Below are 26,679 nucleotides of genomic sequence, written 5' to 3'. Positions count from 1 at the left end.
CTCATACGTTTTCCACGCGCAGTTTACGTTTCAGCAACAGCTCACAGCGGCGCCACGTGTGTGGGTTATCAGCCGAAGCGAGACCGCGCCGTTTCGACATGTACGCTATGACGGCGAGCAGCAGTAATTGGCCCAAGTTGAGAGGCGCCCGCACTTGCGGAACGGCGTGTGTGACGGTAGGGTGGCGAGGGCCGAGTGCTGGCGGCTCCTCAACATGCGGGGCGTCGCGCCTGCGCGATAAGGACCCCAGGCGCATTCCCAGCTGTGCGAGGCGCGCCGGCGCATCCGAATGCGGCAGACGCCGATAGCCGACAGGGTCAACGACCTCCGCCAGACGCACCATCCGAAACCCACATTGCGCTGCCGTCTGTGAACACACTCTCACATTCACTGAGTCCTTCTTGAGGAAGCGAACAGTGCTGATTCGGCCACGGTAGGACTAACTCACGTGAGTAGGCATAGCAGCGTTCCTTTTCAAAGTAGTGCGCGGTGTTACCTGCAACGCATGCACCGAGAGCGTTGTTACGGGCTAGCGTGACGGCTCGCGGTTAACGACTTTAAATTTGCTGATGCGAGAGAGACGGAACGTTCAAGCAAAATGTTCCTATTAAGTAAGACGACAGTGTGCAAATTATGGTAGGGGGAGACACGATGCTAACACCTACTCCAAAGAAGAAGAAGCAGCAGCAGCGGCAAAGAGCTATATTACATTGACAATGTGGACACATGCGGTATCAGGCAGGAGTTTGAGCAGCCTTCTTTGAGCCTATGGCAGACTTTCTTCCCATTATTGTCAAATTAGACATGTAGGTATGTAAATGATTTTATATATTAATCGTGTTGTTCTTAAATTGTAATACCAATATTCTTGGGGAAGTCATCTGCGAATTTAATAAAACAACAACCCTCTCCCCCCCCCCCCCCTCCCACCACCACCGCCACTTCGTTCCCAACCTTCTAGTACGGCTCGGGTCCACTCAGCCTGCTATCAAATCAGTAGCGGAGATCTTTCCCGAAAGGTGAAGGTAGTCGGAGTGATGAGCCCGCCACTTCCAACAGTCCTCAAAGTGGCGCAGAGTCTCCTCGATTATCGAAGAACGGCTGTACTCTACCTACAGTCAACCCGAAAGACCAGTGGCAGGCTTGTGCCGCACATTTAACATACATTACTATTACACGAGCAGTAAGTACTAGGTTCGAACAACTTTTGAGAACGTGTCAGCTTTGTTTCGTGCAAAAGCAGGGCTTTAAAACAAGCAAGGAAACAAGGGAAAATTATTCGGTCTGGGGATTCGGTTTCAAAAGGAACCAGATTTTTTTGTTTGTTTGTTTTGTTTAGAAACGAGCATTCAAACACATTAAACTATCATAAGCAGCGAAAATGTATGCTACGGTCGCCGGTTCGAATCCTGCCTTGGGCATGGATGTGTGTGATGTCCTTAGGATAGTTACATTTACACTACTGGCCATTAAAATTGCTACACAACGAAGATGACGTGCTACATACGCGAAATTTAACCGACACGAAGATGATGATGTGATCTGCAGATGATTAGCTTTTCAGAGCATTCACACAAAGTTGGCGCCGGTGGCGACACCTACATCGTGCTGACATGAGGAACATTTCCAACCGATTTCTCATACACAGACAGCAGTTGACCGCCGTTGCCTGGTGAAACGTTTATGTGATGCCTCGTGTAAGGAGGAGAAATGCCTACCGTCACGTTTCGATTTTGATAAAGGTCCGATTGTAGCCTATCGCGATTGCGGTTTATCGTATCGCGACATTGCTGCTCGCGTTGGTCGAGATCCAATGACTGTTAGCAGAATACGGAATCGGTGGGTTCAGGAGGGCAATACGGAACGCCGTGCTGGATCCCAACGGCCTCTTATCACTAGCAGTCGAGATGACTGGCATCTTATCCGCATGGCTGTAATGAATCGTGCAGCCACGTCTCGATCCCTGAGTCAACAGATGGGGACGTTTGCAAGGCAACAACCAGCTGCACGAACAGTTCGACGACGTTTGCAGCAGCATGGACTATCAGCTCGGAGACCATGGCTGCGGTTACCCTTGACGCTGCATCACAGACAGGAGCTCCTGCGATGGTGTACTCAACGACGAACCTGGGTGCACGAATTCCAAAGCCGGCCGGTGTGGCCGTGCGATTCTAGGCGCTTCAGTCTGGAACCGCGTGACCGCTACGGTCGCAGGTTCGAATCCTCCGTCGTGCATGGAACTGTGTGATGTCCTTAGGTTAGTTAGTTTTAAGTAGTTTTAAGTTCTAGGGGACTGATGACCATAGATGTTAAGTCCCATAGTGCTCAGAGCCATTTGAACGAATGGCAAGACGTCATTTTTTCGGATGAATCCAGGTTCTGTTTACAGTGTCATGATGGTCGCAACTGTGTTTGGCGACATCGCGGTGAACGCGTGTATTCGACATCGCCATACTGGCGTATCACCCGGCGTGATGGTATGGGGTGCCAATGGTTACATGTCTCGGTCACCTCTTATTCGCATTGACGGCACTTTGAACGGTGGACGTTACATTTCAGTTTTGTTACGACCCGTGGCTCTACCCTTCATTCGATCCCTGCTAAACCCTACATTTCAGCAGGATAATGCACGACCGCATTTCCAGGTCATGTACGGGCCTTGCTGGATACAGAAAATGTTCGACTGCTGCCCTGGCCAGCACATTCTCCAGATCTCTCACCAACTGAAAACGTCTGGTCAATGGTGGCCGAGCAACTGGCTCGTCACAATACGCCAGTCACTACTCTTGACGAACTGTGGTATCGTATTGAAGCTGCATGAGCAGCTGTACCTGTACACGCCATCCAAGCTCTGTCTGACTCCATGCCCAGGCGCAGTAAGGCCGTTATTACGGCCAGAGGTGGTTGTTCTGGGTATTGATTTCTCTCGATCTATGCACCCAAATTGCGTGAAACTGTAATCACATGTCAGTTCTAGTATAATATATTTCTCCAATGAATACCTGTTTATCATCTGCAGTTCTTCTTGGTGTAGCAATTTTAATGGCCAATAGTACACGTTGTCCAGCGAAAAAGCATTAATGGCACATATTGCAGTCACACTGCAGCAGTGTTGACGGCAATCCTACCGCCTGCACAAAATGCCGTAAAATACGGCCCCTGTAAACGTGGTCGAACAGTTGGGGTCGCGACGCGGCCTGGTGGTGCAGCGTCCACTTGAGGGCTGGCTGCAGCGGGCCGCGCTCCATTCATTAGGACGGCGGCAAATGCGAAGGCTGCGGCGATAAGGCCGCACGGCCCGCGGGCCACCGCACAACACAAGGCCGCCGCGGGCGCAGCTTTCTCTTTCCGCGGGGCCGTGACGTAACGGCGCGGCGTTTCCTGCGCGGCTGATGTCATCTGGTTCTCACCGCGGGCGGCCGCCGCTCAATGGAAGTGCCCCGTGACTAAGCGCGGGCTCGTGCCCGAGCCGCGAGCGAATGAGCGCCGTTTTCGGGTGTGCTCTCATGCTCCACCGCACACCTCAGCTCCTCGTGAGTCAAAGACACGCCGGCCGCGAGCCAGCGCAACGAATATTTTTCTTGTGCTAGGGGCCCACCTATCGAGGCGTTCACAAATGGTTCAAATGGCTCTGAGCACTATGGGACTTAACTTCTGAGGTCATCAGTCCCCTAGAACTTAGAAGAACTACTTAAACCCAACTAACGGAAGGACAACACACACATCCATACCCGAGGCAGGATTCGAACCTGCGACCGTAGCGGTCGCGCGGTTCCAGACTGTAGCGCCTAGAACCGCTCGGCCACCCCGGCCGGCAGGCGTTTACAGACAACGAAATACATCAGTAATTCTTTGTGTGGGAACAAAGCATTTGGGGGAGACCAGAATGAATCGTGAAATATAGTGATCAAAAAAGTATGCTTTTGGACTTCGTTCTGTAATGAACTGGAAATGGGATCGTTTCTCAAGAGGGCGGTGCCATATAACAATAGCCAGTAGAACACCATGCTCAGCCAGCTAACGAATCATACGTACAAAACAAATTTTGCAGCTCGTTCTTACAACCTGAACGCTACGCACGCAACCTCAGAAACTACTGTCCTGCAGCAAGTGTTTCTACTGGAAGCCACTTCAACGACTTGGATGTCACTAGAATACCTCAGTCATCCAACTAGGGAAAGGTGACGTACAGTTTAACGTGGAATCTCCACATCATTGAGACACAAATGCCACGTTAAAAGCCAGACTGATAAACCCGTGGTTCTACAGAGATTCGATGCTGCTACCTTTGGCCTTTCAAGCATTGACATTACTGCTAGACAACCCGGTCTAACTCAGTAATATATATAAAGCAGAGTGTATGTATGTATGTATGCCATCTCCTCCCAAAGCGGCAGATCGATTTCAGGCAAATTTGTCACAGAAACAGCAGCCTTCACTAATGTTCATCGAAGGTGAGGGTATCATGTGGAGTACCCCAGGGAAGTGTGGTAGGTCCGCTGTTGTTTTCTATCTACATAAATGATCTTTTGGATTGGGTGGATAGCAATGTGCGGCTGTTTGCTGATGATGCTGTGGTGTACGGGAAGGTGTCGTCGTTGAGTGACTGTAGGAGGATACAAGATGACTTGGACAGGATTTGTGATTGGTGTAAAGAATGACAGCTAACTCTAAATGTAGATAAATGTAAATTCATGCTGATGAATAGGAAAAAGAATCCTGTAATGTTTGAATACTCCATTAGTAGTGTAGCGCTTGACACAGTCACGTCGATTAAATATTTGGGCGTAACATTGCAGAGCGATATGAAGTGGGACAAGCATGTAATGGCAGTTGTGGGGAAGGCGGATAGTCGTCTTCGGTTCACTGGTAGAATTTTGGGAAGATTTGGTTCATCTGTAAAGGAGACCGCTTATAAAACACTAATACGACCTATTCTTGAGTACTGCTCGAGCGTTTGGGATCCCTATCAGGTCGGGTTGAGGGAGGACAGACAAGCAATTCAGAAGCGGGCTGCTCGATTTGTTACTGGTAGGTCTGATCATCACGCGAGTGTTACGGAAATGCTTCAGGAACTCGGGTGGAAGTCTCTAGAGGAAAGGAGGCATTCTTTTCGTGAATCGCTACTGAGGAAATTTAGAGAACCAGCATTTGAGGCTGACTGCAGCAGAATTTTACTGCCGCCACCTTCCATTTCGCGGAAAGACCACAAAGATAAGAGAGATTAGGGCTCGTACAGAGGCATATAGGCAGTCATTTTTCCCTCGTTCTGTTTGGGAGTGGAACAGGGAGAGAAGATGCTAGTTGTTGTACGAGGTGCCCTCCACCACGCACCGTATGGTGGATTGCGGAGTATGTATGTAGATGTAGATATCGGCACTGTGCCGTTTATAACCTCCTTGCTCCAATAGGAGCGGATATAGATGCAAAAACATTTTTTCCAGCCTCTGCTGTATAGGCTGCCCTGTGTGACAGGCGCATTGTTTGGTAACTGATCTCTTTATTGGGCAGCATTCATGTCAGGGTCAAGGTTAGCCTGGCCTGCATGACTGGTGGTGTTGTAGGAGTATCATCGGCCTGCTTTATTGAACTGTGTTGTAGGGGCTACAAGTGCCGATGATCAGCGCTGGGGACAAGTTGAGATGTATTGAAGACGGGATGGACAGAGCGAGTGGGAGTTGGGGAGATGAATAAGGCAATGGAAGGTGTTGAGGAGATAGGGAAGAGGTGGAAAAGGAAGAAGGAGATGTGGAGAGTGGAAGAGAGATGGGAGGAGGATATGGTCGGAGAGAGTGTAGGGGAGGAAGGTATGGTCAGACAGAGGGAGTGGGGGAAATGGATAGAGAGCGGGGAGAGGAGGTGGTGTATTCAATATATGTGTTGGACGCATAAATGGGGAAAGCTGTGGAGAGACGGCTAGTACTCAGTAAAGTTTTATTTTTAAAAACTTTTACTCGAGAGGTCACCTTCAGAATACTGCCATTTTCATTGTTATTGTGTACGGATGGCAAGTAGCTATATTTACTTTAATGCATCTTGTTTACTGTCATCTGAGCGTCATCTGCCACAACATTAATTTTTTCACTCGGCAGTACAGTATGCACGTTACGAAACATCCTCCATAACTAAAACTGTGTGCCGGACCAGGACTCGAAACTGGGACCTTTGCCTTTTGCGGGAAAGTACTCTACCGACTGAACTACCGAGGAGCGACTCACGACCGTCCTCACAGCTTTACTTTCGCCAGTACCTCATCTCCTACGTTAGGCACTTCGCAGAATTTCTCCTGCGAAACTTGCAGGAAGGAAAGATATCGCGGAGACGGCTTAGCCACAGCCTGGAGGATGTTCCTAGAAGAAGGACTTCCGTGAAGTTTGGAACTTAGGAGATAGGTGAGTTACTGCCGAAGTAAAGCTGCGAGGACAGGTCGCGAGTCGTGCTTCTATAGCTCAGTTGGCAGAGTACTTTCCGGCATAGGCAAAGGTCCCGGGTTCGACTGCTTGTGCGGCACGCAGTTTCAATCTGCCAGGATATTTCATCTGTTAAGTTTAAAAACAGCACACATTCAGCTGCAGACTGATAAATTCATTCTGGAATACTGAGATGTTGCGACAGTTTGAGATGGTAGTCCTCAGTCAGAAAATAATTTCCGAAGGGAACATGTGATCTCAATTATAACATGAAATGTGTATTCTCTTCTTCCATGCCTCGTGCCATCCACACGGTTAAAGGCTGCGATACTCCTCAGCCCGTGATTTTACTCGTCTGACCTCTGGTTACGTACTGTGACATGTACTGTACGTTATTTCATTTATTTAAATGTGTCGGAAAGTAATCCAGCTGTAAACAAAACTACATTAACTTTTTAATTTATTGTTAGAGTAGAGAATCGAAGAAGATATAAATATAAATCCTATGCCATTAAAATACTTCTGGGTGTACTGTGTGATCTAAAAAAAATTGGCCAGGTGCTACCAGAACTCGAGCATTGAGAGAGTTCCGTGTAAACGTAATTATGTAGGCTATGTTGACAGTTTATCCTTTCCGGGAATCGAGAATAGAGACGGTTTTTGCCTGTTATCAAATGATGTTCAAATGAGTGTGAAGTCTTATGGGACTTAACTGCTAGGGTCATCAGTCCCTAAGCTTACACACTACTTAACCTAAATTATCCTAAGGACAAACAAACACACCCATGCCCGAGGGAGGACTCGAACCTCCACCAGGACCAGCCGCACAGTCCAGGACTACAGCGCCTGAGACCGCTCGGCTAATTGTCTGTTATCGACGCTGATGGCAAGGTATTCGAGAATGTTTTAATTTCAATTTTGAAGGCGGATAACAAATGACAAAAGAAATAGTTTTTCGTGTTATACAACTACAAATTAAGAATTTTGGTTTTTTCCTTTTACTTGTACAGTGAAACCTTGCTTCTTGCCAAATTTCATGATTCGAGATCAACAGGAAGTATCCTGTAGTTTTTCATGAGTGACTTTTAGAGTATTAAAATATCTGACATAAATGGCCGTAACTTCTGACTGCATTGAGTTAGAAGCTTAAAAGTGTTACACCCGCAACGGACCATGGACCGTATTATGCGACATAAATTTGAACTTGATATGTCTACTCTTTCCTGAACTAAAGGGTTCCTAATAGTCGGACGAGCAGACAGATAAAGCAATTCCACAAGAGTTACGTTTCCGCCCTAAAAATAATCAAAATGCTAAACTATCAAGATATTAGATGTTTCGACAATTTTACAGCAGTTTGCTCACGACAAAGGCTTAGGTGGGGATATGTGCTTCAATATGCTGTGTCCCTAACGGTGTATTTTGCCGGCCACGGTGGCCGTGCGGTTCTACGCGCTGCAGTCCGGAACCCCGGGACTGCTACAGTCGCAGGTTCGAATCCTGCCTTGGGCATGGATGTGTGTGATGTCCTTAGGTTAGTTAGGTTTAAGTAGTTCTAAGTTCTAGGGGACTGATGACCTAAGATGTTAAGTCCCATAATGCTCAGAGCCATTTTTTTTAACGGTGTATTTTAACATTTCACCACCGCAAATATTTTGTAAGATGACGCGGCACCACACCGTCGAAGAGTTCTGATCGACTGATGTCGGTTGCTAAAGCTGCGTATTAACACGGTTACTTCTCTTAGGACGTAGAGCTTATAGGCGAGTCCACGACAGTGTAGGCCAAAGCTAAAAATAATCCACTTGTACAGGAGACATGATCTGACCAAAAGTTACATGGAATTGCGCGTACCCTTAGTGATAGCTCAGTCACAATGATTATCAGTCGTGATTCAGCCACGTGTGGACTACGTACGACCGGGCTGCTATGTAGGAAAAGTGATGACTAACGACGTCCGCCCGCTGAACTTGGCACGCCTTATGAGAATGCCGCCGCGGCGTGCCTTTCGCAGCCAATCACGGTCCGGAGCCGTGAACTTGGCGGGCCCGACTGTCTGCCTGCGCGGCCCCACAAATTCCTGGCGCGTGCGCCAGCCGATCGCCGCTCGCCACTGATTACAGCCTTCTGGTCGCTGCCGTGAGGTGCTACTTGCAAAGTGCTGCCCAGTGCTAACTGCTCGTGGTGTAATGGCTCCACTCTCCTGGGACGGTGTCAAACGGAGGGGAACAAAAAGTTTCTAGCCTAACAAATAAAGAACGACAGAAATTTCACAGTATCAGTTCTTTTTATCAATACACTAACCGTGTACACTAATACGCTTGCGTGCACGCTCAGATAACTTCCGCAAACCTTTCAAATAAAAGGTCCAACGAAGCGTCGACAGCATCAATTACTGCATCATCACTGTCAAATCGTCTCGTTTGTGGTCATTTTTTTGGTTTGGGAAAAAAAGCGCTGATGGAGCCATGTCTGGAGATTATGGAGGATGACTTAACAATTCGAACGCGTAGTCACGCAGTTTCCAGTGTTGCGAGGGCTTTGTACGCCGGTGCATTGTCCTGAACTCCGCGTGCAAATTTTCCGCACCTTTTTTCTTTGCCTCTTCTCAAAACGGCGCAGGAGAGTGCAGTAGTTTGATGCATTGATAGTTACGCCATTTTGCAAGTAATGCACCATAATCATCCCTTATGCATCCCTGAAGACCGATGCCATCATCTTACCGGCTGAATTTTGCACCCGGAACTTTTTTGAGGGTACGGGATGAAGGATGTTTCCACTGTTGTGACTTGTTTTGTTTCAGGATGAAAGTGGTGAACCCAAGTTTCGTCCGTTGTCACATACCTTGCAAGGAAACAGTCTTCATCCGCTCCAAATTGGTAGACAATTTCTTCACAATACTGCCCACGCTCCCGACTCTCATTGCATTCAAATGTTTTGGGATCCACTGAGATGAAACTTTCCGCATTCCCAACATCATTATATCTTAATATTCATTACGCTCTTATGTTTCATGCGAAATTTTAACTTCATTTATAATCTCATATAGAGAAATCTAGTTCAGTTCAAGTTTGGGGCACATTTGGAGCCTTGCACTCTGGAATTGCACGAGTGAAAATTTGGTTTTTGGTTGACACTGTATAGTTTAGAAATTTCTTTGTATATTTTTATTTCTATTTTGTTATATTTTATATTTACGTAATTATATTGGTTTTATTAATTATTTTGAATTAAAACATCACTTACTGTATTATATAGTGTACCAACACACAGAGCAACAGCCATGGCAGAAATATTAGAAAAAGGTCCGCCTCCTCGTGGCAGGGACGGGAAACGGAAGGGGTGCTTGTCAAGCTAACCTAACTTGCGAGCAGCCATTACGGCTAAGAGACCCACATACTGCCTGGCTTGTTACTTGTCTTAAGCAGCACACAGCCCACCTTAGTAACCCAGGCGGTGGGCTAAAAAAAAATTCCCAAATATCCACAACAATGTAACGAGCACGCCCAAGAGAGATTCCAAATGTGGTTTCAATGAGCTGCAACGTTGTTCGACGATCCTGCAAAATCGTATCGTGAATTGCAGTCACTGTTTTATCACTGGCAACGGTGACAGGCCTCCCGCTCCTTGTGCATCTTCCACTCTCGTTCTTCCACGTTTGGAGTCGGACACCCAGTTTTTCACTGTTGCGTAAGGCGGAGCATTGTCCTTAAGTGTATTCCGCATGTTCTCCGCACTTTACAAGAAGAGATTCAATCACAGCATGACCGATGATCTCGTTGTCTGGTTTCCTCCTCCTCCCCCACCCCCCCCCAAAAAAAAAAAAAAAAAAAAAAAAAAAAAAAAAAAAAAATCACAGCACGTTTCTTGTTTCTCTCGATATTCGCCATTCTGGTTACACTACGGTACACAGCGCATCCTAGTGGCAAAACTACTGAAGCTGGAGCTGCAAATTTGACTTGCATACCCACAAAGGGTCACCATAAAAATAGGTGGTGGTGTTTGTGCGAAACATTACGGTAACTATCACGGGCTAGAAACTTTCCCACCGCACCTCGTAGAGTCTTGCATATCTACAATCGAGATAAATCACAGTAGCAGACGGCGGTCCAGCTGTACATGAACTACAGCTTCTGAGTCCGTTCAAGCCCGCACACTTTTCTCTCTTTGTTCCTAGTAGAGGACGGAAAGGAAGACTGAGGTTGCACGTCGCGTCGACAACCTGCTCATTAGAGTACGAGCGCAAAATCGGATATTAGGGAAGAATGAGAAATGAAATTGGCCCGTGCACTTTCATACAAACAATTTCGGCATTTGCCTCGAGCTGTTTAAAGAAGTCACTGAAAACGTAAATCTGGATGGAGAGTGATTTGAGCCATTGTCCTCCCGAATGTGGGTCCAGAGCGTGCTGACCACTCTGTCACGACGTTCGGTATCCCGGGTAAGTGTCTTCCGCCATGGAGTACTGAAACCTTGTTACACGAAAGTTTCATTTTCACTCTCCCGAAGTAATCTCTCGTATGTTACATAGATACTTAGTTTCTACAGCACATTACTGTATGTTACCTCCAGCTATCTAGCAATATTTTGGATTAGCTAAAGAGCCTTACGTTCCCAAGCGTGTGCCAATAGGCGTCTTTCGCAGGAGGTCTTTTTCCCCAGAATTTTACCTTTAGAATTATTTGGTTAAGGATTACTATTCTCTTATACTAGAATTTTTAGCTCATGGTATTCAGTGGAAAAGTCATCGTTCACTAATGTGCGCTTCTCTCGTATTTCACTTACAAGGGAACCTCCCCATCGCACCCCCCTCAGATTTAGTTATAAGTTGGCACAGTGTATAGGCCTTGAAAAACTGAACACAGATCAATTGAGAAAACAGGAAGAAGTTGTGTGGCACTATGAAAAAAATTAGTAAAACATACAAACTGAGTAGCCCATGCGAAGATAGGCAACATCAAGGACAATGGGAGTCAAGGAGCGCCGTGGTACCGTGGTTAGCGAGAGCAGCTACGGAACGAGAGGTCCTAGGTTCAAGTCTTCCCTCGAGTGAAAAGTTTAATTTTTTATTTTCAGTTTATGTGACAAACTCTTATGTTTTCATCACTTTTTTGGGAGTGATTATCGCATCCACAAGAAAACCTAAGTCGGGCAAGGTAGAAGAATCTTTTTACCCATTCGCTAAGTGTACAAGTTAGGTGGGTCGACAACATATTCCTGTCATGTGACGCACATGCCGTCACCAGTGTCGTACAGAATATATCAGATGTGTTTTCCTGTGGAGGAATCGGTTGACCTATGACCTTGCGATCAAATGTTTTCGGTTCCCATTGGAGAGGCACGTCCTTTCGTCTACTAATCGCACGGTTTTGCGGCGTGGTCGCAAAACACAGAGACTAAATTTATTGCAGTGAACAGAGACGTCAATGAACGAACGGACAGATCATAACTTTGCGAAAATAAAGAAAGTAAAATTTTCAGTCGAGGGAAGACTTGAACCAAGGACCTCTCGTTTCGCAGCTACTCACGCTAACCACGGGACCACGGCACTCCTGAGTTCACATTCTCCTTGATGTTGCCTATCTTGCACATGGACAACTCAGTTTGTAAATTTTACTAATTTTTTGATAGTTCCACACAACTTCTTCCTGTTTTCTCGACTGATCTGTGCTCAGTTTTTCAAGGCCTATCCACTGTGCCAACTTATACCTAAATCTGAGGGGAGTGCGATGGGGAGGTTCCCTTGTTACTAGCAGTATTTAAGTTCCTAGCAAACTTGTTACGAAAATTTCAGCCATTCCATTTCTGTTTATTCTTCTTCCCGCATCATTCTTCCATTCACACTATACTGTTTCCTTTTCTTTCTCTGTCAAATTCTTTTCTTCAGTAACTGCTTAGGCTTATCTCTTACAGCAATGAAAAAGGATTACGACTGAATGTTACGTTCACGATGTGGTCATTCTAGTGGTCTCAGTTGCGTAATGTTGGGGAACGAAATGCGAAGCGTTAGTGGTTAAGGACCCACACCGGGACTCGCCTGAAGCGATGGAGAGAGACAACGGAAAACCAAAATCTGGAAGGCTGGACCAGGAAAATGAATGTAGGGAATTACTCACAGCGCCATCTAGTTAGTTTTTATTCCTACAGCCCTCATTGTAGCTGTTTACGTGCTGTAACAACCCCGCAGCTACAGTGCAGTTTATCCAACTTTTTCTTATTTCGGTATTCCGAAGGGCATTTTGTTTCGAAGAGCAGAGTTCGGATCTTTAGTCTAGTGTCTAGATATCCGCAGAGATTCAATTCAGCGGCTTCCGACACAGTATGAGGATGAGCGAAGACTAAACATCATATCTTTTGAATATGTGGAACAGACAATGCACTTAAATCTCTTTTACCCACACGAGTTTCAGCACAATGAACTATCTCCAGCAAGATTACTTTCTTATTACTCTACCTCTAAAAGTTTTTGTACTTTGATAATAAACTGTGGAGGTTTCTATAAATTCGACTTAATGCTGTTTCTATACGCAAACAGGAGTGACATTTTGATGTTAATTGAGGCTGTGACGTACCTAACATGATTGAGACATGAAATATTGTACGTCCATTATGTAAGTTTTACCTAAAATTAGAGCAAAAAGGGAGAGTGAGGTAAATCGTTGTACAGGGTGTTTATAAATGAATATCGGGGTTTTAACGCTTTATAATATTTATTACATTAAACTTACAGTTATAGTTGATATGTCAAATGAAAGAGCAACTCGAAGTTTTACCAAGAACCTTATAAATGTTCAATGTGAGCGATTGGTTGAAATTCACTGTTCCGAAGCGCTGGATAGGCCGCAAGGGGCCCAATGACAGGGCTTGCTTTGCATGGCCTCCACGTTCACCCGACCTAGCGCCATGCGATTTTTTCCTTTGGGGCTTCATCAAGGATCGTGTGTACGTGTCTCCGCTACCAGCAGACCTCCCTGGATTAAGAAACCGGACTGAAGCAGCTGTTGCTACAATCACTGAAGACACACTTATCAACTTAATTTTATATTTACTAGGATGGTATCTGTTCTTTCGGAGATGTCCGAAAGAACAGACACCATCGGCGACCAAGCAACTCGTTAGAATGAAATTACAATGAAATGAACACCCTTAGCTGCTTATAGGCGTTGACATACGTCAACGGGGACAGATGAAAATGTGTGCGCCGACCGAGTTCGGGTCCTGGTCGGGGCACACATTTTCATCTGTCCCCGTTGACGTATGTCAATGCCTGTAAGCAGCTAAGGGTGTCCATTTAATTGTAATTTACACTTATCAACGTTTGGAAAGAACTCGGCTATAGACTTTGTGTGTGTCGTGTGACAAATGGTGCTCACAATGAACATTTGTAAGGTTCTTGGTAAAACTGTGAGTTGCTCTTTCATTTCACATATCATTTATAAGTAAGTTTAATAAAATAAATATTAGAAAGCGTCAAAACCCCGATATTCATTTATAAACACCCTGTGGTTTGGATTACATGTTGAACTGTAGGTCCTCCTATAAGTGGCTAAGACACGAAAATTCAAAGGTCGGAGAAAGGCTGAAGTATGCCTCCAAACATCTGTGAGTGGCTACAGTGGGGGTTCGGTGAAGGACAGTATCCACATTCGTTACTACTGGGCGCATACATCCGTCCACTTTCCCAAGGGGTTTGGGAGGGGTCAATAATAGGTATGGTTAGGTCGTCGTCGAAGTGTCACGTATCGCCCCAATACGACAAAACAAAATTAAGTTCCTCGTTCTGGCCCAGAAGGGAGCCGGCCGGGGTGGCCGAGCGGTTCTAGGCGCTACAGTCTGGAACCGCGAGACCGCTACGGTCGTAGGTTCGAATCCTGCCTCGGGGATGGATGTGTGTTACGTCCTTAGGTTGGTTAGGTTTAAGTAGTTCTAGGGGACTGATGACCTCAGCAGTTAAGTCCCATAGTGCTCAGAGCCATTTGAACCATTTGAACCCAGACGGAAGAGTCGGCATCGACGGACCGCCGTGCCATCCCATACCAGTTCTTGCGTTACGGTTGCGGTTTGGAGAGGTCTGGGGTCAGCACACCACTCTCCCAGCCGTTGTCGGCTTTCTTGATCGTGGAGCCGCTACTTCTCACTCAAGTAGCACTGCAGCTGATTGGCATCAAGAGGGTAAGTGCAGCTCATCCAGTCTTTCCACCAAGGGAAAAATCCCTGGCAGTACTGGGAATCGAAAGCGGCTGTTCTGCATAGCAGCTAGGCGCTGACCATGGAGCTATTGAGGCGGACCCCACTATGACAGATACACATCACTTAACTGGAGGCAGGTGGCGGCTGTCATCTCGTGAGTAACGCTCGGCTGCAGTGAGGAATGCGGCCCGCCCCCCAGCTGACACGTCGGTAGTGGAGCGCAGGCGAGCAGCCGCCCCGCATTGTGGAGTGCGGCGTGGCCCCTCCCTGACGGCACAAAGCGCCGGGCCGGAGCGTCCGCCACAAAAGCGGCGCTGTTAGCCGCTTCACCGCCGCCGACACGCGCCCGTCTGCCCCTCCCCATGCAGGGAGGTCTGCCCGACAACCTGCCCCAACCCCAACACGCACCGGCCTCACCTAACAGGATAAGCCTCAACCCGCCGCTGCGTGCTTCATTTACTTTCAGTGGTCGTTCCCCCTCCCAGTATACACAAAAAGCGTCCGTACCTTACTAGTCCACAAATGTCGAAGACTTAGAGATCGATAGCTTGGACGCAAGATCTTTTTATTTCTATTTAACCTATATATCCACTTCGCATGGGCAACGGCCTTGCCGCAGTGGATACACACCGGTTCCCGTGAAATCACCGAAGTTAAACGCTCTTGGGCGTGGCCGGCACTTGGATGGGTGACCATCCAGCCGCCATGCGCTGTTGCCATTTTTCGGGGTGCACTCAGCCTCGTGACGCCAATTGAGGAGCTACTCGACCAAATAGTAGCGCCTTCGGTCAAGAATACCGTCATAACGACCGGGAGAGCGGTGAGCTGACCCCATGCCCTCCTATCCGGATCCACCTCTGAGGTTGACACGGCGGTCCAGAACGACCGATCCAACCATATACGAATATTCTGTTACCTAGGTCTGCAAATATCTGTGCGAGAAGCGTGCAAATCCGTCATGTTTCACATCGATTGTCGCAAGTTCTGTGAGAAGTCTTCCAATAAAGCCCGCACGTCGTCAGGCTAATTTTCTCTGCTGTTTCGGCAGATATTTTGGAAATTTGTTTTTGCAACGTGTAGCTGGAGTCAGCCCAAGCAAACACTGCTCATCAACTCTTCCACGCGACGCCCAGGGCCGCCAGACAGCGACGGTTTCTTTTCCCCTTATGGGCCAATTGATATTTAAATCGGAATTTTACGTGCCCATTCGATAGATCGGTCCCAAATTAGTCTAGAGCGATATTTGTTCTGTCGCTATGTATCAACAAGGAGAGTAACACGCGAGGAATGACGAATGGTCCAGAAGCGACAGCTACCTGCACGCAGCAGCTCTGGTCAAATCACTGCTCTAGACTAATTTGGGCCGATCTGTCGAATGGGTGCGTAAAATTCCGCTTTAAATATTATTTTTCTCGTAACGGGAAACAAACCGTTGCCGTCTGGCTGCCCTGGGCGTCGCAAGGATGAGCAGTGTTTGCTTCGGCTGACTCCTGTTACATATTGCAAAAACTAAATTGTAAATACCTACCGAAACGCTACATCCTTCCATTAGCAACTGTAGCTAGGTACGGGTGCCGTCCATGAAGACGAATGCCGTGCCGATATGGTTGCACTATCGGTCGGAGGACGGCATTCACCTATAATACAGCCGTTACGGCGCCGTCCATGACTACCAGCGGCGTACGTCGGCCCCACGTAGTGCCACCCCAAAACAGCAGGGAACCTCCACCTTGCTGTACTCGCTGGACAGTGTGTCTAAGGCGTTCAGTCTGACCGGGCTACGTCCAAACACGTCTCCGACGATTGTCTGGTTGAAGGCATATGCGACGTTCATCGGTGAAGAGAACGTGATTGCAATCCTTAGCTGTTCATTTGGCATGTTGTTGGGCCCACCTGTACCGCGCTGCATGGTGTCGTGGTTGCAAAGATGAACCTTTCAATGGACGTCGAAACTGAAGTTGCGCATCATGCAGCCTATTGTGCACAGTTTGAGTCGTAACACGACGTCCTGTGGCTGCACGAAAAGCACAATTCAACATGGTTATGTTGCTGTCAGGGTTTCTCCGAGCCATAATCCGTAGGTAGCGGTCATCCACTGCAGTGGACGGTCTGAGCGAGGCATGTCGTCGACAGTTCCTGTCTCTCTGTATCTTCTTCATGTCCGAAGAACATAGCTTTTGTTCACTCCGAGACGCATGGACACTCCCCTTGTTGAGAGCACCTCCTGGCAGAAAGTAACAATGCGGACGTGATCGAACCGCGGTACTGACAGACTAGGCATTGTCTGAACTACAGACAACACGAGTCGTGTACCTCCTTCCTGATGGAATGACTGGAACTGATTGGCTGTCGGACCCCCTCCGTCTACTACGCGCTGCTCATTCATGGTTGTTTACATCATGAGGCGGGTTTAGTGACATCTCTTAACAGTCAAAGGGACTGAGTCTGTGATACAATATCCAGTCAACGTCTACCTTCAGGAGTTCTGGGAACCGGGGTGATGCAAAACTTTTTTGATGTGCGTAAAAGAACAGATGCACAACTGGCCCAGTATTATACAGAGTAGATAATTTGAGGGCCATGTTGGTCAAAGTTGAGGACATTACGAAATGAGATGGACTATCTTACGGCACCGTACCAACCAAAAAAGTGGCAAAAACAACGTGTTGGACACCCTCCGGCATTGGAAAAAATGGTTCAAATGGCTCTGAGCACTATGGGACTTAACTTCTGAGGTCATCAGTCCCCTAGAACTTAGAACTACTTAAACCTAACTAACCAAGGACATCACACACATCCATGCCCGAAGCAGGATTCGAACCTGCGACCGTAGCGGTCGCGCGGTTCCAGACTGTAGCGCCTAGAACCGCTCGGCCACCACGGCCGTCGATCCGGCATTGGAGCGAAAAGGCTTAAGGCTGTATGCCCGACCAGGAATCTCTACCGGATTAAGACTTTGTTTGGAGTAATACCAATTAATAATTCCTGCGGCTCAACGACTTGACGCCTTTGAACTGAACGCCATTTTAGCAACTTGTATGCACTTTACCTGTCCCACTAACCCTAACGGAGAAAGGGAAAGTATGGTTTAGCGTGGAATTCGAACAGGTATCTTTTCTGGCGTTATCCTTGCGTCAATGACGGGTGTAGGCTCGGTTCAAGGCTGAAAAAGTCCAGGATTCGATTCCGCTGCTTCTCTGATTCCAGACACGCGCTTTACCGGCAGACCACCAGGCCACCAGGCTTCATTCGTCTATGGAACTTCTCTGCAGAATTAAATATTTATTCGAGAATACAAATATTCGATCGCAGTCGTGGCAAGAAACTATAACCTCTAGTGTCGGAAAGACGGAGGTCTGAAATGTGGCACAGAGCACAGAAAACGAACAACAAATAAGGCGGAGCATGAGTGCTACGGAAGGAGAGAAAAGGAAGCGAGGAAAGAGAAGACAAGAGCTCTGAGTTAAAAAGTCGGCAAACATACCAGAAATAATACTGCCTTTTCCGGCGTTTGGTGCCATTATCAGCGCAAACAAAAAGCGCCGGGTGAATAATAATGGGAGCCCAGCGGCAGGTGGCTTTGTGCGCGCGCGCGCAAAGGCTGCTTGCTGCTGCGCCCGGAATACCGAGCTGCTGCCACGCTACGGTATAATGGCCGACCGGTTCCCCGCGCGCGCACACCTGTTGCTGCCCTTCAGCGAGGGCCCTGCAGTGTCAACAACACGCGCTCCCCCTCTGTCGCTATGTGGTACTGGGGCGTGTTAATGCCAGAGAACGTGCAGAACGAGAATCCTGTCCGCAGCATCTCCTGCAGTCCAAGTCACGTGATTTTGGGACCGCGCGTTTTAGCCCGTGTGGCGCTTAGCATATTTTGAGTGTTATTACTTCGCTGCTGCAGATAGATCGGAACTGAAGTTGGCTTAAAGATGGGAACAGCAATGGTATTGTGCTTTTTCGTCACAGTATCATAGCTCAGGTTCCACTTTATATTTACGTGTTTTTCTGTAACGGGTTAGGAATTGCTAATCAAAAATATTTTTTTCACGTTTTCTATTTCACTTATTCATATTCTCGAATTTCTGTTCTAATTAATTATAAAAACAGCGCATTTGGAACTATGAAATTGTCACTGTAAACACGGTAAGCGATTAGCACCACTTGCTTGTCCATTATTACTTTCAGTTTTTCTTATTTTACCCTTCCTCCTTTTTATAGACAAGTAAAATATATAACATTTTTCACATCTCATCAGCAAAGTAAAACTATACATTTCGTGTAAAAAATAAAAAATATAATGGCCGCTCGAATTTTGGAGTAATAAAAGAAGGAACAGCCAACAAGATTTTTTTAGGTTTTCTGTTGCACTGCTTCATATTGTCGAATCTGTTCTAATTATTTACGTTACACTGAGACTGTATACGAAACCGTCTCGTGCACAAACTCTTAGATACACAAAAGAGTTTGAAAACCTGCATAAATTGGACGAAATAGTGACACTATCAAGAATAAATTATATCTGCATATGAACGTAGCACCAATATGTATACACTGACTCTGAGGTTACTCACAAGCACTTGCAAATTTATCTACACTTAATGTCACGAATACGTCGCTATAAAATCGCAAATATTCTCTCTACAATACAGAACTTTATAATAACGCGTCTCGATATTTTTCAATATGAAATTTACAAATACACATTTGCTGTACATATCTATGAGATGTAACAGGTCGAGCCGGCCGCTGTGACCGAGCGGTTGTAGGCGCTTCAGTCCGGAACAGCGCTACTGCTACGGTCGCAGGTTCGAATCCTGCCTCGGGCATGGATGTGTGTGATGTCCTTAGGTTCGTTAGGTTTAAGTAGTTCTAAGTCAAGGGACTGATGACCTCAGACGTTAAGTCCCACAGTGCTTAGAGTTATTTAAACCATTTTGTAACAGGTCGTCCTTTCGCATACTTCTCTTTACATCCGAAGCAACTATAATAATGTATCGCAGCTGTTACAACAACTCAAACGTGCAGAAACGTACGTAAAACAAGGCGATTGTGTGTAGACACTCAATTTTGGATATTACCGCAAACTGTAGACAAGCAGCCTCGTCCCAAAATCACGCGACCAGCCCGGTTTGATGTTGGGCATTAGGCAATGCTCCTCCAAAGATATACATACTCAATGGTTTAAGCCATCTACAGCAGTAGTTTACTTTTGAAGCGTCGTTACGCCAAATAGACACAACCTTCCCTAAACACAAGGCGTCACAGAAATTGCGAAAACTCGTTTCAGCAACCGAATCGCCGAATCGACAAAAAGTGTTCAATATGCCGTTTTTGCGCTCTTCCCGGAGTTACACCTATGTTATGGGCTTTCCTGTTCACCCACATTGACACGAATAACCTTGATTAATGAAAGTACCAATTGACTGGTTGGTTCGTGCCTATAAGGGCGGGACAAATGAGGGAATTTCGAGACTATAGCAACGGAATCTCTCTGCTTATCATCACATGTTAATGGAAGTTAGCGAAAGGGACAAGTGGACCGTCAGAGCCTATGGTTAGGGATTCACATTCTCTCGTTTGGACCGTCTTCGTGTTGAAATGATCCCTCGTTCGTTCGCAAAATACGGTCAAAATATCTCTTGTAGACACTGTCGGGGAAAGAGAACACGGGAATCTACGCATTGTCGCCGCCCTGTTCACTTGCTGCTCTGTGTACCGTTCGCTCCTAGTTGCTGTCATTAGCTAATGGCGACGATCCGCTACGTCCCAAGAGGTCCTCTTGAAACTCAAGTACCACTCAGTTTGAAACGGCATGTCATTGATTCCAGTTGCCCCTGGCTTCTTCCGACATTTCAACTGGTTCACGCAGCCAGCCAGAGGCAGACGGAGTTTAAACGTCGATTCCGAAGAACGGTGCAGTTTCGCGTATTTCACGGGCACAAATCTTTACAAGAGGCGAAAGAAGCGACACGTGACGGAATAAAATCATAGGACCTACAGGAAATCGAACCCCGAACTTTTGGACTGGTAATTTGGCCACTGATTCACTGAGCCACTGAGATTATTGCAATGAAAGAAAGGGGATCAGAAATTGTGTGCCTCCACATGGGCTATTTTTCCCGGAAAGCACCAGAGTGCCACCGCAGTTTATATTTTCATCAAATGGACGAACTATTATCGACAGGGTCATATGCGTCCACTTTACAAAACGCATCGGAGACGTTTGAGCCATTGACCCGTAATCTACTGGTCTGTGTAATGTGAGTAAAATTGGCTAAGTTGAAGGGAAACCTCGTTTCTTTTAGAAATGACGTGCGGGGCCAGCAGCACTTTCATCGCCACATAGTAAATCGAAAGACCACCGTACTAATGGTTCAAATGGCTCTGAGCACTATGGGACTCAACTGCTGTTGTCATCAGTCCCCTAGAACTTAGAACTACTTAAACCTAACTAACCTAAGGACATCACACACATCCATGCCCGAGGCAGGATTCGAACCTGCGACCGTAGCAGTCGCACGGTTCCGGACTGCGCGCCTAGAACCGCGAGACCACCGCGGCCGGCCACCACCGTACTGGTTTCGAGTTTATGACAGTTGTGCGGAGTTACTTTCGTGTGGAAATAGAATGTGTCGACACTTCAGATGGTCTTTACTTTCACATTCGTCGACGACGCCAATTCACAAACACATTCCAACGTAACCTGAACTTCGGGCTAAGAAACACATACAGATACACATATACAGGACAAACAGACAGGAGTTTTACAATTTCAAAAAGCCATACAAACGAGACCGAACAACTTATGCGGTTCGAACTTTAACCTCCATCTGTGGAAGATGTTTTTAAGCATGGGAGGTAATGTTTCACGCAGGCTGCCGCCTCCAGAAAGTGCTGGTGAAGGAAATGGCAACTACACCACAACGGAAAAGCTGGCGCAAGTTTCAGTTCTCTAAAAGAGAGTAGGAGGAAACTGTAGTTCAACGAGGTGTGTCCCTTTGCCTGATACAAACAGTTTGAGAAGTCGTGTTCGCCCGCCTGTATCGCAGCAAAACGCTGATCGCATTCCAGTATAATTCCAGCGAAATCGGGACGTCGAGCAAGCCATGAGCTTGAGATCCCACAAACAACTGTTTCCAAAATCCTGCGCAAACGCTTGCGCATGAAGCCGTGCAGATTGCAGTTGATCCAGACACACACTCCAGCAAACTATGCCGCACAGTTTCGACATTTGCCGTTTTACTTACTATATGAGTACACACAGAGCCTATGCAACCTGAAAAAAAAAAAAAAAAATCCAGAGATACTGTATTAACAGGAAAATGTTTGAAGGAATAAATTTTACCTTTTTGTTTCTGTGAATTTTAAAAACGTGAAGCTCTTTTCTGTTCATCACGTATTAAAATTACTGCCTAGTAAACGTGTCGTAGACTACATCAGACTGTACTTACACTGCTACACAGGGAGCAAACTTAGTGTGCGTGTATGCTATGTAAGAAAAGCCGCCTATCCCGGCAAGAGAACCAGGCTCCCCTGATATCTCTCTCGGAAGAAATACCATTCCGTACAAGTGTTCCAGCCCCTCCCGAATACTTCATTCCGCCCTTATACTCGCAAATAAAGAAAATGCTCTGGCGTAGTTTGAAAGCAACTGTTTGGTAATTATTTGTTTTTCGAGAGTGAGGCAAATGAAAACCTTAAATATTTTTTTAAATATTGTTTATTGTGCCGAAGTGGTACAAAGCTGTATCACTTTTCAACATAATCTCCCCCAGCGCTTACGAAGTGCATAAATTCCTTTAGAAAAAAAAAACTCTTTTGGTAGTCCGCGCAACCACTCATGCACCGCGTGGCGTACCTCTTCATCAGAACGAAACTTCTTTCCTCCCATTGCGTCTTTGAATGGTCCAAACATATGGTAATCACTTGGGGCATGGTCTGGTAAGTATGGTGGATGAGGAAGACACTCAAAACGCAGGTCTGTGATTGTTGCAACTGTTGTACGGGCAGTGTGAGGCCTTGCATTGTCATATTGCAAAAGGACACCTGCTGACAGCAATCCACGTCGCTTTGATTTGACTGCAGCCCGCACATGATTTTTTAGGAGACCTGTGTATGATGCACTGGTGACAGTGGTCCCTCTAGGCATGTAATGCTCCAAAATGACGACTTATTCGCCCCCAAAAGAGAGTCAGCATAACCTTCCCTGCTGATGGTTCTGTTCGAAACTTCTTTGGTTTTGGTGATGAGGAATGGCGCCATTCCTTGCTCGCTCTCTTTGTTTCCGGTTGGTGGAAGTGAACCCAGGTTTCATCCCCAGTAACGATTCTTGCAAGGAAGCTATCGTCATCTCGTTCAAAGCGCCGAAGTAGTTCTTCACAAGCATCAACACGTCGTTCTCTCATTTCAGGAGTCAGCTGCCGTGGCACCCGTCTCGGAGACACTTTGCGAAACTGGAGCACATCATGCACAATGTGACCCATGACTAATCTGTAAACATGCTGCAATGTCATTCAGTGTCACTCGGCGGTTTTCCTTCACTATGGCTTCAACTGCTGCAATGTTGTGTGGAGTCACAACTCGTTGTGCCTGACCTGGACGAGGAGCATCTTCAACTGAAGTCACACCATTTGCGAACTTCCTACTCCATTCGTAGACTTGCTGCTGTGACAAACATACATCACCATACTGAACCTTCATTCGTCGATGAATTTCAATAGGTTTCACACCTTCACTACGCAAAAACAGAATAACGGAACGCTGTTCTTCCTTGGTGCAAGTCGCAAGTGGGGCAGCCATCTTTGTATAAAGACGGGATGTATGCATCTGCACTATGCTGCCACCTACAGGCCATTCTGCACGTAATTTGTGGCACGCTTACCAACTTACAGAATAACGGCGGGAAATTTCGATTTGTTATTACAAATTTAAGTTTTTCATTTGACTCACCCTCGTATGTAGGTCTTCGGGTTCTCATGACTGTTGTCATCGTCATTAAAATCTTCTGGGAAGCTCTTACGTCCCCTGATGTGACCTACAGCAAAAGACTCTTTAAAAACATCCTACCAGAGGGCTGGGAACGCCGAGTTGGCAAATAGTGGCGCCAGAAGACTCTTGAGGCAGAGGTGAGCAGAGGGACTGGAATCTCGAGTTTTGGACATGCAGTTTGATGAGGACTGTGAAGCAGCCTAATCAACCCAGATGACTATCTTCAATATTTAGTTCAGGCCCACATTACACTCCAAACTAACTTTGTCTGAAAACTTTTATAAAAGACCAATTACAAAATTTCTGACGGAGTACTTTGGTATTTTTGTCGTGTCTTTTTATGAAAGGTGGAGTGTGGTCCTAGCTTTCACAAGAGAATAGTCAAAGATATCAAAGTGTTAAGCGCAATCCGCGCCGTAGCAGCAGCAGCAGGTGGATGCGGTACTCACGTCCGGGTGCTCTTTGACGGGCACGTAGATCTTCTCCGTCAGCGTGGTGGTCTGGCCCTCCGCCTCGGGCAGCACCAGCGGCTCCTTCTTCATGCCATTTATCTGGAAGAGGCTGGCCCTCACTTTGGCGATCTCTGCAAAAGGCGGAAAACAACACCAGGTCAGTCCAAAGCTGGCGATTGCTATTTATACGGCACAGCAACGGGCTTATACGCTGTGAAATGACTAAACCAAGAAGACTACTAAAAATAAGTAATACAGATAATCCTACACTCCTTACTGCACTTGTTATCAGGGGGAACAGGATTAAATGGGGATAGACCAGGGTGACGAATTCACGATTTTCTTTTCAATAAAATAACGAAAAAATTACAACACTAATTTTAGACCTTTATTGTACACCCGTAAAACTGTACGGTGTATTTCTTTAAGTGACAAACCTGCACCCAGAGGACACTACACGACACCGACAGAAAGCCTTCGCGCACTGCGAGGGCGGTCGGTGGCCGTTCTGAACGCCACAATTTCGAACCTAATACAAAATTTCAAAAACTGCTTTGAAACTGATGATACTGTCTAACGTAGTACGTAGGGATATTTTTAAAAAATGGTTTGTTACAAAATGGCGACCCTAACGTAAACGAAAATTTTTTCGCCAAAATGTCGTTAATCGAAATTAAAATGTACCGCAAAAATCCTACACACTGCAGTAGAAAGAAGCGCGGACTTACAAGTTACAAAAAGGTATTACTTAATTGCGACTATATTTCATGAGTTATACCTCCTGCCAACTTAAAAAATGTTATTCTGAAAAGAAAAGAAGAAAAAAAACAAGCGTTTAAAGTTTCAACTTGTGCTTTTTTAATACTTGCTGCCCTTTTTTTCGCTGATGTCGAAATTGTCATTCTGACGAAACAATATCGACCAACAAGTTCGCGCTTACCAAACGCAGTGTTTTCTGCACGACTGGGATTGCTTTTCAAATCTTTTCTATACATGTAAATGCGTTTGTTTGCCACTTTCAAGCACTTCATCCTTCACTTAGTTTAAGGCACACGCAGACGCGAGACATGCACGTGCTGTCACACTGTTTATCAGAAACGAACCATGTTACGAAGAGACATCTTGTTGAGAGTAGTATTTTAGTTCACGATAGTACCTTCTGCGATGCTATCCGAAACTAAAGGAATCTCTATTCCGTCGGCATCTATTACAGTATTACATCAGTTGCATTCGAGCGCTGGATGCGGCAGACTCCCATGCACTGAATGGCGGTTTTAATGTATTTTAGCATTCATGACACACTTTACATTAAAAAATCTTAAAATAGACTCCCTAAGTAACACTTCTACATCTACATCCATACTCCGCAAGCCACCCGACGGTGCGTGTCGGAGGGTACTTTGAGTACCTCTATGAGCCGGCCGGAGTGGCCGTGCGGTTCTAGGCGCTGCAGTCTGGAGCCGAGCGACCACTACGGTCGCAGGTTCCAATCCTGCCTCGGGCATGGATGTGTGTGATGTCCTTAGGTTAGTTAGGTTTAAGTAGTTCTAAGTTCTAGGCGACTGATGACCTCAGAAGTTGAGTCCCATAGTGCTCAGTGATGGTCCGGGGGGGGGGGAGTGGGGTTGGGGGGGGGGGCTTACGTTCACATGCTGTTCTCCTGCCACCACTACTGGCGCAAGGCGTGAACGTCAGCGCCATTACCAGTTCAAAGCAAATATTGCTCTTTCAGAAATCTTAACTCCTCCATTCACTCTCACATCAGTTCAAAGTATCGCATTTCAGCATATTTCCCAGGAGTTTTTTTTTTCTCCTGCAGGTAAAACGTGAATAACGACGACAGTCGCGTTCACTCAAATTTCTACTTTTCGCTGAGTGGCCACCGCAGGCGCAGGTCAACATCAGCGGTCGCCCCTTAAGGTAATCGTCAACCAATATCGTCCCACGTCAATTAGCTACCGGTACGGAAATATCTTAGCATTTGTAACCTCAGGCACGAGTGAAGCGTAACCCGCGGAATCAGGACTGCACTGCACACCGGACAAGCCAGAGGGGGGGGGGGGGGGGCCACCTATCACCCATGTACGTTTTACAGTGCGGCGTTCTACTCATTTTTTTATTGCAGTACATTTGCAGATTATGAAACTCGTTTATATAGTCGAGAGAAAGTCTGTGTAGCTTTTGTGTCGTTGGCTGTCCTCAGAATGTTTAAGGTTGGATATTCTCGGAAGAAGGTGTGCTCGATCTCAAATTTTGTAACTTAGTTTTCATTACTCTTTAATCCACTGAATATTGTTTAGAAATGTACACCATCTTGAACCGTCTGTAAAATAATGCACGTAACATAGTTATGTGTAACACAGTAATGGATATAGTACAAACAACTTCTTATCGGCGCTCACCAAAACCGTTTCCACGTTTCTGGGCTTACCTCAAATTTTGTAGCCTAATAGTCATTTTTTGGTCCATTCAATATAGTTTAGACATTTTTGAACAATGTCTGTGTTTGCCCTATTTTTTACTTTCTTGAACATGTAACGTTTGTAAGTCAACTATCGCAAACAAGGTATTTCGTGGTACAATTTTAACTGTTTTTAGATGAGGTGTTTGATCAATTAGTTCACCATACTAGTAGCAATTGA

At 46.3% G+C, this 26,679-nt stretch overlaps 1 protein-coding gene across 9 annotated transcripts in view; it reads right to left on the bottom strand.

Moving 5' to 3' along the window:
- The window catches only part of LOC124711251 (protein held out wings), a 429,435-nt gene that overhangs the window by 72,571 nt on the left and 330,185 nt on the right, over positions 1-26,679 (bottom strand). For all 9 annotated transcript variants that reach the window (XR_007005451.1, XM_047241224.1, XM_047241261.1 and 6 more), the window contains exon 2: positions 24,035-24,168. Coding sequence is in view for 8 of the 9 variants with exons in the window: in XM_047241224.1 (XP_047097180.1) it covers positions 24,035-24,168 (134 nt within the window). In the remaining variant the exon portion in view is untranslated. The remainder of the gene's footprint in view (positions 1-24,034; positions 24,169-26,679) is intronic.

This window comes from Schistocerca piceifrons, chromosome 1 (assembly GCF_021461385.2).
Source record: "Schistocerca piceifrons isolate TAMUIC-IGC-003096 chromosome 1, iqSchPice1.1, whole genome shotgun sequence".
NCBI lineage: Eukaryota > Metazoa > Arthropoda > Insecta > Orthoptera > Acrididae > Schistocerca > Schistocerca piceifrons.
Note: the sequence above shows the minus strand (reverse complement) of the source record. Positions and strands in the feature narration are given on the sequence as shown.